Source organism: Myiozetetes cayanensis, unplaced genomic scaffold, assembly GCF_022539395.1.
Source record: "Myiozetetes cayanensis isolate MyiCay16 unplaced genomic scaffold, myiCay2020 scf1060, whole genome shotgun sequence".
Classification (NCBI taxonomy): domain Eukaryota; kingdom Metazoa; phylum Chordata; class Aves; order Passeriformes; family Tyrannidae; genus Myiozetetes; species Myiozetetes cayanensis.
Genome location: NW_026086673.1, coordinates 1 through 13,254, shown reverse-complemented (window position 1 = coordinate 13,254; position 13,254 = coordinate 1). Strand labels below are relative to the sequence as shown.

Here is a 13,254-nt window from a genome sequence, read left to right as displayed (position 1 = left end):
CCCTGCAATGGGGGACACAAAGGATTTAGGGAGGGGGACCCCAACACTGAGGGCTGCCGGGGAGTTTGGGGGGGGCAGACCCAGAGGGTTTTGGGGACCCCCCTTCCTGATTTTGGTTCCCCCCCTGATTTTGGGGTCTCCCCCTGCTTTGGGGTCCCCCTGATTTTGGTCCCCCCTGACTTTGGGTTCCCTCTGATTTGGGGTCCCCCTGATTTTGGGGTCCCCCCCGTTTTTGGGGTGCCAGGTTTTGGGTCCCCCCCCCTGATTTTGGGGTGTCCCCCCCCGTTTTTGGGGTGCCAGGTTTTGGGTCCCCCATTTTTGGGGTGTCCCCCCCGTTTTTGGGGTCCCCCATTTTGGGGTTCCAGGTACGCCCGCGGGCGCCCACGCCGCCTTCCTGGACGAGCGGGACCGGGTGCTGAGAGCGGCCTGCAGAGGGCCCGCAGCAGGTGGGGGCCTGGGGGTCTGGGGGTCTGGGGGTCCTGGGGGCTGGGGGGTCCTGGGGTCCTGAGGGTGATTTGGGGGTCTGGGGGGACCTGAGGGGGTCCTGTGGGAGCTGAGGGGGTTGGGGATCCATGGGGTGAGGGCTCTAGGGGTTGTATGGGGTTGGGGTCCTGGGGATTTGGGGGTCTGGGGGAAGCTGAGCGGGGGGCCTGAGGGGGTCCTGGGAGGATTTGGGGAGCTGGAAGGAGTCCTGGGGGTCTTGAGGGGGTCCTGTCAGAGCTGAGGGTGGTTGGGGATCCATGGGGTGAGGGGCTCTAGGGGGGTTGTAGGGGCTGGGGAGGTCCTGGGGGGTCCTGGGGGATTTGGGGGCCTGGGGGAGTCCTGAGGGTGATTTGGGGGATTTGGGGGTCTGGGGGACCTGAGGGGGTCCTGTGGGAGCTGAGGGGGTTGGGGGATCCATGGGGTGAGGGGCTCTAGGGGGTTTATTTGGGGGTTGAGGGGGCTGGGAGGGGTCCTGGGGATCTGGGGGGATTTGGGGGGCTGGGGGGTCTGGGGGAGCTGAGGGGGCCTGAGGAGTTTTGGGGGGCTGAGGGGTCTGGGGGGTGTTTGAGGGTGGTTGGGGCTCTGTGGGGTGAGGGGGCTCTAGGGGGTTTATTTGGGGGCTTGGGGGTCCTGGGGGTCCTGGTTGTGCTGGGGGGATTTGGGGGGATTTGGGGGTCTGGGGGAGCTGAGGGGGTCTGTGGGGGTGTTTGGGGGGTTGGGGGCTCTCTGGGGTGAGGGGCTCTAGGGGTTATTTGGGGATTGGGGGTTCCTGGGGGTCCTGTGTGGGGGCCGCGGGGGATTGGGGGTAGGGGGGTTGGGAATGTGTCCCCCTCCCCCATGACCCCTGGTGACCCTGACCTCCTGACCCCCAGGGCGGGGTCACGGGAGGAGGTGCTGCGGAGGCTCCGCGAGGCGCGGGGAGGGCCGGGGGCGGGAGGGGCCGTGACCGCCCCTCCCCCACACCGGGACCCCTGCCCCCGCCCCTCCCCCCAGCCCCATCCTGCCCCTCCCCTCTCCCCCACCACCGGAAACCGGAGGACCCCGGGTGAGTTTGGGGAGGGAGGGAAATCCCCGGGGAGGAGGGAATCCCGGGGGAATCCCTAGTCCCCAAGCCCCGCCCTCCGGTTCCCCGCACTTTAGCCCCGCCCTCCGGTTCCCCGCACTTTTAGCCCCGCCCCTCCGTTTCCCCTCGCTTTTGGCCCCGCCCTCCGGTTCCCCGCGCTTTTGGCCCCGCCCCTCCGGTTCCCCGCGCTTTTAGCCCCGCCCCTCCGGTTCCGCGCGCTTTTGGCCCCGCCCCTCCGGTTCCCCGCGCTTTTAGCCCCGCCCCTCCGGTTTCCCGCGCTTTGGCCCTGCCCCCTCCGGTTTCCGCGTCACGCGGCTCGCGGCGGTGCCCACGTGACCCTCGGCCATGTCGCGATCGGCGCGATCGGCGCGGGCCCTGCCGGGGTCCGGCCCGGCCACGGGGGTCCCCGAGACCCCTCCTGTGTTGTGATCCCCGCGGGGGCTGCTGCCGGGGCCGCTGCTCAGGCCTGTCCTGGGGCAGGTGCAGGGGCTTTGGGGGCTTTTGGGGTCCCGGTGTGACCCCCTGGGTGTGACCCCTGGGTGTGACCCCCTCCCCGTGTCCCCCAGCGCGGGGTCCTGATCGGCGCCTTCTGCCAGGACTTCAACGAGCGCACCCGCGACGTCAAACCAGGGGTCCTGCTGCGGGTCCGCCTGCTCGTGCACGTGAGTGAGGGAGACCCCAGGACACCCCCACTTCATCTCCTGGGACACCCCCATCTCCTGGGACCCCCTGTGACCCCTGGGACAATCCCCATCTCTTGGGACCCCCTGGACACCCCATCTCCTATGACCCCAGGACACCCCACTCCTCTGCTTGACCCAGGACATCCCCGTCCCCTGACACCCCCTGCTTGACCCCAGGACACCCCGCCCTCATCTCCTGGGACACCCCCATCCCCTGTGACCCCCTGACACCCCCCTGTAACCCCCTGCGACCCCCGGGACACGCCCCCATCTCCTGGGACCCCCTGTGACCCCAGGACAATCCCCATCTCTTGGGACCACCTCGGGACACCCCATCCCCTGACCCCCGGGACACCCCCATCCCCTAGACCCCCATGACCCCCTGTGCCCCCAGCCGGACAGGTCGTACTCTGTGTCCATCCCCCATTCCCTGTGACCCCCATGTCCTGTGACCCCCCATGTCCTGTGACCCCCATGTCCTGTGACCCCCCATGACCCCCTCGTGCCCCCAGCCGGACAGGTCGTACTCTTTGTCCATCAGGCCCCCTGTGACCTCCCATGACCCCCTGTGACCCCATCCCCAATGACCCCCTGTGACCCCCTGTGACCCCCATGACCCCCCGTGCCCCCAGCCGGACAGGTCGTACTCTTTGTCCATCCCCCATCCCCTGCTGACCCCCCATCCCCTGCGACCCCCATGTCCTGTGACCCCCAGTGACTCCCATGACCCCCCTGTGCCCCCAGCCGGACAGGTCAGTACTCTTTGTCCATCCCCATCCCCTGAGACTCCCCATCCCCTGTGACCCCCATGTCCTGTGACCCCCAGTGACCCCCCATGACCCCCCGTGCCCCCCAGCCGGACAGGTCGTACTCTGTGTCCATCCCCCATTCCCTGTGACCCCCATGTCCTGTGACCCCAGTGACCCCCCATGACCCCCCGTGCCCCCAGCCGGACAGGTCGTACTCTGTGTCCATCCCCCATTCCCTGTGACCCCCATGTCCTGTGACCCCCATGTCCTGTGACCCCCATGTCCTATGACCCCCATGACCCCCCGTGCCCCCCCAGCCGGACAGGTCGTACTCTTTGTCCATCGGGCCCCCTGTGACCTCCCACGACCCCCTGTGACCCCATCCCCAATGACCCCCTGTGACCCCCTGTGACCCCCATGACCCCCGTGCCCCCAGCCGGACAGGTCGTACTCTTTGTCCATCCCCATCCCCTGTGACCCCCCATCCCCTGTGACCCCCATGTCCTGTGACCCCCAGTGACTCCCCCCATGACCCCCGTGCCCCCCAGCCGGACAGGTCGTACTCTTTGTCCATCCCCCATCCCCTGTGACCCCCATCCCCTGCTGACCCCCATGTCCTGTGACCCCCAGTGACCCCCCATGACCCCCCCGTGCCCCCAGCCGGACAGGTCGTACTCTTTGTCCATCCCCCATCCCCTGTGACCCCCATCCCCTGTGACCCCCATGTCCTGTGGCCCCCAGTGACCTCCCATGACCCCCGTGCCCCCAGCCGGACAGGTCGTACTCTCTGACCATCAGGCCCCCCTGTGACCCCCCAGTGACCCCCCATCCCCTGTGACCCCCATGACCCCCACTGACCCCCGTGCCCCCAGCCGGACAGGTGCGTACTCTCTGACCATCGGGCCCCTCTGTGACCCCCTGTGACCTCTCCCCATCCCCAGTGACCCCCATGACCCCCCATCCTTTGTGCCCCCCAGCCGGACAGGTCGTACTCTTTGTCCATCAGGCTCCCCTGTGACCCCCAGTGACCCCCACCCTCCGTGCCCCCCAGCCGGACAGGTCGTACTCTCTGACCATCGGGCCCCCAGCTCGTATTTCCTCAAGGCCGTGGCCGGAGTGGAGAAGGGGCGGCTAGACCCGGTGAGGGGGTCCTGGGGGCTTAGGGGTCCTGGGGCTTGGAGGCTGGGGCAGCCAGACCTGGTGAGGGGGGCTGGAGGTCTTATGGCTATGAGGGGGGTCCCTGGGCTATGAGGGGGTTCTCAGGATTATGATGGGGGTCTCTGAGGTTATGAGGGAGGGTCTCAGGGACTCCCTGCCCCCCAGGCCATGAAGCCGTGGGCGTGGTGTCCCTGGGGGGATCTCAGGGTTATGGGGAGGGGTCTCAGGTGGTCTCTGCCCCCCAGGCCATGAGGCAGTGGGGGTGGTGTCCCTGGGGGTGTCCCTGGGTTATGATGGGGGGTCTCAGGGGGTCCCTGGTTTATGGGGAGGGGTCTCAGGGACTCTCTGCCCCTCCCAGGCCATGAAGCAGTGGGGGTGGTGTCCCTGGCCCAGCTGTACGAGGTGGCCCTGGGGGGGTCTCAGGAGGTCTCAGGGGGTCTCAGGGCTATGAGGGGGGGTCTCAGGGGGTCCCTGGGTTATGAGGGGGGGTCTCAGGGTTATGAGGGGGGGTCTCAGGTGGTCCCTGCCCCCCCCAGGCCATGAAGCAGTGGGGGTGGTGTCCCTGGCCCAGCTGTACGAGGTGGCCCTGGCCAAGCAGAGGGACCCCTCGGTGTCCATGGGGGGGTCTCAGGTGGTCCCTGCCCCCCCCAGGCCATGAAGCAGTGGGGGTGGTGTCCCTGGCCCAGCTGTTCGAGGTGGCCCTGGGGGGGTCTCAGGGGGTCTCAGGGCTATGAGGGGGGGTCTCAGGGCTATGGGGGGGTGTCCCTGGTTTATGGGGAGGGGTCTCAGGTGGTCTTTGTCCCCCCCAGGCCACGAAGCAGTGGGGGTGGTGTCCCTGGCCCAGCTGTACGAGGTGGCCCTGGGGGTCTCAGGGGTCTCAGGGCTATGAGGGGGTCTCAGGGGGTCTCAGGGGGTCCCTGGTTTATGGGGAGGGGTCTCAGGTGGTCCCTGCCCCCCCCAGGCCACGAGGCAGTGGGGGTGGTGTCCCTGGCCCAGCTGTACGAGGTGGTCCTGGCCAAGCAGAGGGACCCCTCGGTGTCCCTGGGGGGGTCTCAGGGCTATGAGGGGGGGTCTCAGGTGGTCCCTGGTTTATGGGGAGGGGTCTCAGGTGGTCCCTGCCCCCCAGGCCATGAGGCAGTGGGGGTGGTGTCCCTGGCCCAGCTGTACGAGGTGGCCCTGGCCAAGCAGAGGGACCCCTCGGTGTCCATGGGGGGGTCTCAGGGGGTCTCAGGGGGTGTCCCTGGGTTATGGGGAGGGGTCCCTGGGTTATGGGGAGGGGTCTCAGGTGGTCCCTGCCCCCCCCCAGGCCACGAGGCAGTGGGGGTGGTGTCCCTGGCCCAGCTGTACGAGGTGGCCCTGGCCAAGCAGAGGGACCCCTCGGTGTCCATGGGGGGGTCTCAGGGGGTCCCTGGGTTATGAGGAGGGGTCTCAGGGGGTCTCAGGTGGTCCCTGCCCCCCAGGCCACGAGGCAGTGGGGGTGGTGTCCCTGGCCCAGCTGTACGAGGTGGCCCTGAGGGGGTCTCAGGGGCTCTCAGGGCTATGAGGGGTGGTCCCTGAGTTATGGGGGGGATCTGAGGTGGTCCCTGGGTTATGGGGAGGGGTCTCAGGGACTCCCTGCCCCCCCAGGCCATGAGGCAGTGGGGGTGGTGTCCCTGGCCCAGCTGTTCGAGGTGGCCCTGGCCAAGCAGAGGGACCCCTCGGTGTCCATGGGGGGGTCTCAGGGCTATGAGGGGGGGTCTCAGGGCTATGGGGAGGGGTCTCAGGTGGTCCCTGCCCCCCAGGCCACGAGGCAGTGGGGGTGGTGTCCCTGGCCCAGCTGTACGAGGTGGCCCTGGCCAAGCAGAGGGACCCCTCGGTGTCCATGGGGGGGGCTCAGGGGGTCCCTGGGTTATGAGTGGGGGTCTCAGGGTTATGGGGAGGGGTCTCAGGTGGTCCCTGCCCCCCAGGCCACGAGGCAGTGGGGGTGGTGTCCCTGGCCCAGCTGTACGAGGTGGCCCTGGCCAAGCAGAGGGACCCCTCGGTGGCCCTGCGTGGGACCCCCCTGCCCGCCCTCGTGGGGTCCCTCGTGGGCTCCGCCCGCAGCCTCGGCCTGCACGTGGTGCCCAGGTGGGTGAGACCCCTCCCCAAAAACAGCCCCTGACCCCCAAAAACACCCCTGACCCCAAAGCATCCTCTGACCCCTAAATATCTCTGGGTGAGACCCCTCCCCAAAAAACAGCCCCCATTCCCCAAAAACACCCCCTGACCCCTAAATATCCCTGGGTGAGACCCCTCCCCAAAAAACAGCCCCTGACCCCCAGAAACACCCCTGACACCCCAAAATACCCCCAAAAACATCCCTGACCCTAAATGTCCCTGGGTGAGACCCTCCCCAAAAACAGCCCCTGACCCCAGAAACACCCTGACCCCCAAAATACCCCCAAAAAACATCCCTGACCTCTAAATATCCCTGGGTGAGACCCTCCCAAAACAGCCCCTGACCCGAAAAGCACCTCCTGACCCCCAAAAGCATCCCTGACCCCTAAATAGCCCTGGGTGAGACCCTCCCCAAAACAGCCTCCAACCCCCAAAACACCCCAGCTCCCAAAACACCCCTGACCCCCAAAAACACCCCTGACCCTAAATACCCCTGGGTGAGACCCTCCCCAAAAACAGCCCCTGACCCCAGAAACACCCCCTGACCCCTAAATGTCCCTGGGTGAGACCCTCCCCAAAAACAGCCCTGACCCTCAGAAACACCCCTGACCCCTAAATGTCCCTGGGTGAGACCCCTCCCCAAAAACAGCCCCTGACCCCAGAAACACCTCCTGACACCCCAAACACACCCTGACTCCCTAAAACACCCCTGACCCCAGAAACACCCTGACCCCTCAAAAACACCCTGACTCCTAAATGTCCCTGGGTGAGACCCCTCCCCAAAACAGCCCCTGACCCCAAAAACACCCCAGCTCCCAAAAACACCCCTGACCCCCAAAAGCACCCCTGACCCCTAAGTACCTCTGGGTGAGACCCTCCACCAAAACACCCCCACCCTCAAAATACCACTGAGTACCCCCATAGAGCTGGGACCCCCAGACCCCCCATTCCTCTGACCCCTCAACCCAACTCACCCAGGACTGACCCCCAAGAGCCCCCCAAAGCCTGACCCCCAAATCCCCCAAAGCCCCTGGGACCCCCAAATTCCCCCTGGGACCCCCAACCCCTGATCCCCCTCGTGTGACCCCCAAACCCCCCTGAGACCCCCTGACCCCCAAACCCCCCAGTTTGACCCCCAGGCCGTGGCCGAGTTCCTGTGACCCCAGAGCCCCCAAGACCCCCTGGACCCCCTGTGACCCCAAACCCCTGTGCTTCAGTTTGACCCCCCAGGCCGTGGCCGAGTTCCAGCGCCGGCGCCGGGAGGAGCTCGAGGCGGCCGCGGCTGCGGAGGGGGAGGACGAGGGGGCCAAGAAGAAATGACCCCTCCCCCACCCCCAGACCTCAGGGAGACCCCCCCTGACCTCGGGGAGACCCCCAAGACCCCGGGGAGACCCCCAAGATTCTCCTGTCCCCCCCCCAAACCCTCGGGGGGTCCCCAATAAAGGCGTCGTTCCCACAGACTCAGGGGGTGGTTTATTTGGGGGGTCTTGAGTGTGTTGGGAGGTCCTTTATTTTGGGGGTCCTTTATTTTAGGGGGTCTTGGTGGTGTTAGGGGTCCTTTAATTTTTTGGGGGTCCTCATTTTTTGGGGGGTCTTGGTAGTGTTGAGGGTCCTTTAATTTTTGGGGGTCCTTTATTTTTGGGGGGTCTTGAGTGGTGTTGGGGGTCCTTTAATTTTTGGGGGTCCTTTATTTTTGGGGGGTCTTGGTGGTGTTGGGGGTCCTTTTGGGGGTCTCAGTGGTGTTGGGGGGACCTTTATTTTGGGGGGTGTCCTTTATTTTTGGGGGTCCTTTATTTTTGGGGAGGGTCCTTTATTTTTGGGGGTTCCTTTATTTTTGGGGGTCCTTTATTTTGGGGGGTCTCGGTGGTGTTGGGGTCCCTTATTTTGGGGGTCCTTTATGTTTTTGGGGGTTCCTTTATTTTTGGGGGACTCCTTTATTTTTGAGAGGTATCCTTTATTTTTGGAGGGGTCCTTTATTTTTGGGGGTCCTTTTTTTTTTGAGGGTCCTTTATTTTTGGGAGTCCTTTATTTGTTTTGTGGGGGTCCTTTATTTTTGAGGGGGTCTCCCAAACACCTGGGGCTGTTTGAGGTTTTTGGGAGTGTTCTGGACCCCCCTTTTTTAGGAAGGGAAATGTTTTTGTCCTGGTGATGGGACCCCTTTTGGGGCTCCCCGGATAAAGGGGCAGTTTTGGGGTCCCCTTTTTGGGGGGTTGGGAGTCGGTGGAAGGAGGAGCTCATTTTTTGGGGGAGGGGTCTCACCCGGGTGCTGGGACCCCTTTTTGGGGAGGGGAGGAGGGTGCACCCCAGGGTGCCTTTTGGGGTCTCCCGGTGTTGGGTCCCTTTAGGGGTCCCCCTGTTTTTGGGGGATATCGGGGTGGGGTCCCGTTTCCATGGTGATGGTTGGTGACCCCTCCTGCCCCCCGTGTGTCCCCCCTTCCTCTTCCTCCTCCCCCCAATCTTCACTCCCCCCCCCACTTCATCCTCTTCTTCCTCACCCTCTGCTCCACCTTCCTCCTCCTCATCATCCTTCATCCCCTTCCTCCTCATCCCCCCCATCTTCATCCCCTTCTTCGTCACCCTCTGCTCCACCTTCCTCCTTCTCCTCCTTCATCCCCTTCTTCCTCATCCTCCTCATCTTCCTCCTCATCCTCCCCATCTTCATCCTCTTCTTCCTCCCCCTCTGCTCCACCTTCCTCCTCCTCCTCATCCTTCATCCCCTTCCTCCTCATCCTCCTCATCTTCATCCCCATCTTCATCCCCATCTTCATCCCCTTCTTCCTCCCCCTCTGCTCCACCTTCCTCCTCCTCCTTCATCCCCTTCCTCCTCATCCTCCTCATCTTCATCTTCTTCTTCCTCCCCCTCTGCTCCACCTTCCTCCTCCTCCTCGTCCTTCATCCCCTTTCTCCTCATCTTCCTCCTCATCCTCCTCATCTTCATCCCCTTCCTTCTCATCTTCATCCCCTTCTGGCTCCATCTTCCTCCTCCTCCTCGTCCTTCATCTCCTTCCTCCTCATCCTCATCTTCATCCCCTTCTTCCTCATCTTCCTCCTCACCCTCCCCATCTTCGTCCCCTTCCTTCTCTCCATCCTCCTCATCTTCACCCCATCTTCATCTTCATCCTCACCCTCCCCATCTTCATCCTCATCCTCCTCCACCTTCGTCCCTCCTCATCCTCCCCCTGTGCCTCCTTCCTCCCCACCTGTTCCCCTCCTCAGCCTCCCTCTCCCTCTTCATCTTCCCTCTCCCTCCTCATCCTTCTCCCTCTCCCTCCTCATCCTCTCTCCCTCCTCAGCCTCTCCTCTCCCTCCCTCATCCTCATCCTTCTCCTCCTCTCCCTCCTCCTCCTCCTCCTCCTCCTCCCCTGCCCCTCCCCAGCGCCTCCGGGGTCTTCCCTGACCCCCCAAAAATGTTGCAGGCTCCGCCGTTGCTGAGGAAACGGACCCGGGGGCTTTGGGGCTTTGGGGACCCCGGGAGGGGGCTTTGGGGCCCTCCGGGGATGGGGGCACTGAGGGACCCCGGAATTGGGGATCCCAGGAGTGGGGATCCTGGGAATTGGGGACCCCGGAATTGGGGACCCCGGAGTGGGGGACCCCGGGATTGGGGACACCCCGTGTTTTGGGGGCCCTCAGGAATTGGGGCGCAGAGCTCGAGGGGGCACCTGAAGGTTCGGGGAGGGGGATGCAGGAATTTGGGGAGGGGGAGGGGAGGTTTGAGGGGACCCCCAGGAATTTGGGGGAGGGAGGGTTGAGGGACCCCAGGAATTTGGGGGAGGCGGGAGGGAGACCCGGGAGTTTGGAGGGGACCTGGGAATTCGGGGGATCCGGGGTTGGAGGGACTCAGGAATTCGGGAGACCCTGCAATTCGGGTGGAGGGGGTGGGCAGACTTGGGGACCCCAGCAGGGCTCCCCCTCCCCTCACCCCCGAACCTTCCCCCTCCTGCTGCAATCCGGACCCCCTTCGGAGTCTCCCCCAAAACCCTCCATCCCCCGAAGCCCCTCCGGGGTCCCCCTCACCGCAGAGGCCCCGGGGTGTCCGAGCCCCCAGAGCCCCCGGCGGCCGCGCCGCCCTGCCCCTGCGCTATTTTTAGCCCCCGTCGCTATTTTTGGCTCCGCGGCTTCGGCTCCCAAATTTGGCAGCGGCGGAGCCGGGAGGGGAGGGACCCGGGGGCGGAGCCAAAACCGGGGCGCCCGAGAAGGGAGGGAGGAGAAGGGGTTCCCAAAGGCCTGGAGGGGGAGGGGCCCAGACGCTCCCTCTCCTCCCCAGGCCCCCCTGCTGAGGGCAGCCCCATAAAACCCCTGGCCCCTCCATCGCCCCCAGCCCCATAAACCCCCCGACCCTCCATCGCCCCAGCCCTATAAACACCCCCGGCCCTCCATCGGCCCCAGCCCCATAAAACCCCCTGGCCCTCCATCGCCCCCAGCCCCATAAACCCCCCGACGCCTCCATCGCCCCAGCCCCATAAACCCCCTGGCCCTCCATCGCCCTCCAGCCCCATAAATCCCCGGCCCCTCCATCGCCCTCAGCCCCATGAACCCCCGGCCCTCCATCGCCCCAGCCCCATAAACCTCCCCCGGCCCTCCATCGCCCCCAGCCCCATAAACCCCCTGACCCTCCATCGCCCCCAGCCCCATAAACCCTCCCCCGGCCCTCCATTGCCCCCTCAGCCCCACAAACCCCCGATCCCATCCATCGCCCTACTAGCCCCATCAACTCCCCCGGCCCCTCCATCGGCCCCAGCCCCATAAACCTCCCCGGTCCTCCATCACCCCCAGCCCCATAAACACTCCCCCGGCCCTCCATCGCCCCCAGCCCCATAAACCCCCTGGCCCCTCCATCACCCCCAGCCCATCAACCCCCCTGGCCCCTCCATCGCCCCCAGCCCCCAATGGCCCCCAGTTCGTCCCCTGGGCTTCTGATGACACCCCCCATCCTTCCCCCCTCGGACCCCCTGACCCCTCTAGCCCCTCCTGAGCCCCCGAGCCTCTCCTGACCCTCCGTCCTTCTCTCTCCCCATGGAGACCCCCAGACCCCTGAGGCCCCCAGTCCGGCAACCGCCCTTCCAGACCCCCAACAGCCCCTCCCTCCCCCATAGGCTCCTCCATCCCCCATTGATCCCTCCATCCCTCCATTGCTCCTCCAAGCCCCCAGGCTCCTCCATCCCCCCATTGCTCCCTCCATCCCCCATCGTTCCCTCCATCCCCCATTGCTCCCTCCATCCCCCCATTGCTCCCTCCATCCCTCCATTGTTCCCTCCATCCTCCATTGACCCCTCCATCCCCATTGACTCCCTCCAAGCCCTCCAAACCTCCTCCATCCCCATTGCTCCTCCATCCCCCATTGCTCCCTCCATCCCCCATTGACCCCTCCATCCCCCATTGACCCCTCCATCCCCCATTGCTTCCTCCATCCCCCATTGACCCCTCCATCCCCCAAAGGCTCCTCCATCCCCCATTGACTCCCTCCATCCCCCATTGCTCCTCCATCCCCCATTGACCCTCCATCCCCCATTGCTCTCCTCCATCCCCCATTGACCCCTCCAAGCCCCCATGTGTTCCTCCATCCCCCAAGGCTCCTCCATCCCCCGTTGTCCTCCTTCCATCCCTCCCTCCATCCTCCCTCCATCCCACCATCTGTCCATCCTTCCCTCCATCCCTCCACTCCTCCATCCATCCCTCCATCCTCCCTTGACCCCTTCCTCTCCTACTGATCCTCTCCTCTACCCCTCCCTCCCTTGAGCCCCCATCCCCCTTGGCCCCTCCATCCCCCTTGGCCCCTCCATCCCCCCTTGGCCCTCCATCCCCCTTGGCCCCTCCATCCTCCATTGGCCCCTCCATCCCCCATTGGCCCCTCCATCCCCCTTGGCTCCTCCATCCCCATTGGCCCCTCCATCCTCCCGTTGACCCCTGTTGCTCCTCCCCCCCAGTTGACCCTTCCACCCCCCCTGCCCCCTCCACCCCCAAAGACTCCCCATCCCTCCATTGACCCTCTGCCTCCATTGACCCTCTCCCTCCATTGACCCTTTCCCTCCATGGACCTCTCTCTCTCCTCCATGGACTCCCATCCTCCATGGACCCTCTCCCTCCATGGACCCTCTCCTCCATTGACCCCTCATCCCCTCCATGGACCCTCTCCTCCATGGACCCTCTCCTCCATGGACCCTCTCCTCCATCCTTGACCCCTCCCATCCCCCATTGGCCCTCATTGACCCTCCATCCCCCCAGTGGCCCTCATTGACCCTCCATCTCCCCGTTGACCTCTATGACTCTCCTCCCATTGACGCCCCCAACTGCCCCTCCCCGAACTCACCCCCCACCCTTCCATTGACCCCCATTGACTCCCCATCCCTGCCTTGACCCCTCCTCCCTCCCTCGACCCTCTCCTCCCTCCTTGGCCTCCATCCCTCCCTCGACCCTCTCCCTGCCTGCCTTGACCCCCCATCCCTCCATCGACCCTCTCCTCCCTCCCCTGACCCCATCCCTCCATCAACCCTCCCCTCCCTCCCTTGACCCTCCATCCTCTCCTCTCGACTCCTCCTCCCTCCCTTCCTCGACCCTCCATCCCTCCTCGATCCCTCTCCCTCCCTCCCTTGACCCCCATCCTCCATTGACCTCTCTCCTCCCTCCTTGACCCCCCACCTCTCCATCGGACCCTCTCCCTCCTCCTTTGGCCCTCCATCCTCTCCTCCACCCCGCGCCGTCTCTCAGCCCCTGCCCCCCAAACTCACTCCCACCTCCTCCCACGTGCCCCCATTGACTCCTGACCCACCCCCCTTTTTACCCCTCCCCAGGGTGGGCGTATCCCCCTCAAACCCTCCTCCTCTCCCTCCCGAACCACTGCCCTTACGCGGCTCCATCTCCTATTTTCGGTTCGAACCCCTGTCCCCCGCCCTCCCTCCCCTCTTCGTGCGTCAGCGTCACCGACGCGACCATCCCGGCCCCAGCCGCGCGGGGGCGGTCCGGGCCGACGCGGCGCTGAGCGGGG

General features: G+C 65.3%; 1 protein-coding gene across 1 annotated transcript; it reads left to right on the top strand.

Annotated features, from left to right (window-relative positions):
* Positions 1-365: 365 nt before the first annotated feature.
* MRPL11 (mitochondrial ribosomal protein L11) lies at positions 366-7,730 on the top strand (the record flags this gene model as incomplete). Its single annotated transcript, XM_050306020.1, has 5 exons — positions 366-446; positions 2,108-2,208; positions 5,918-6,025; positions 6,079-6,242; positions 7,490-7,730. Coding segments are annotated over 5 exons (557 nt in total), but the record flags the coding sequence as incomplete, so codon positions are not given.
* Positions 7,731-13,254: the final 5,524 nt, after the last annotated feature.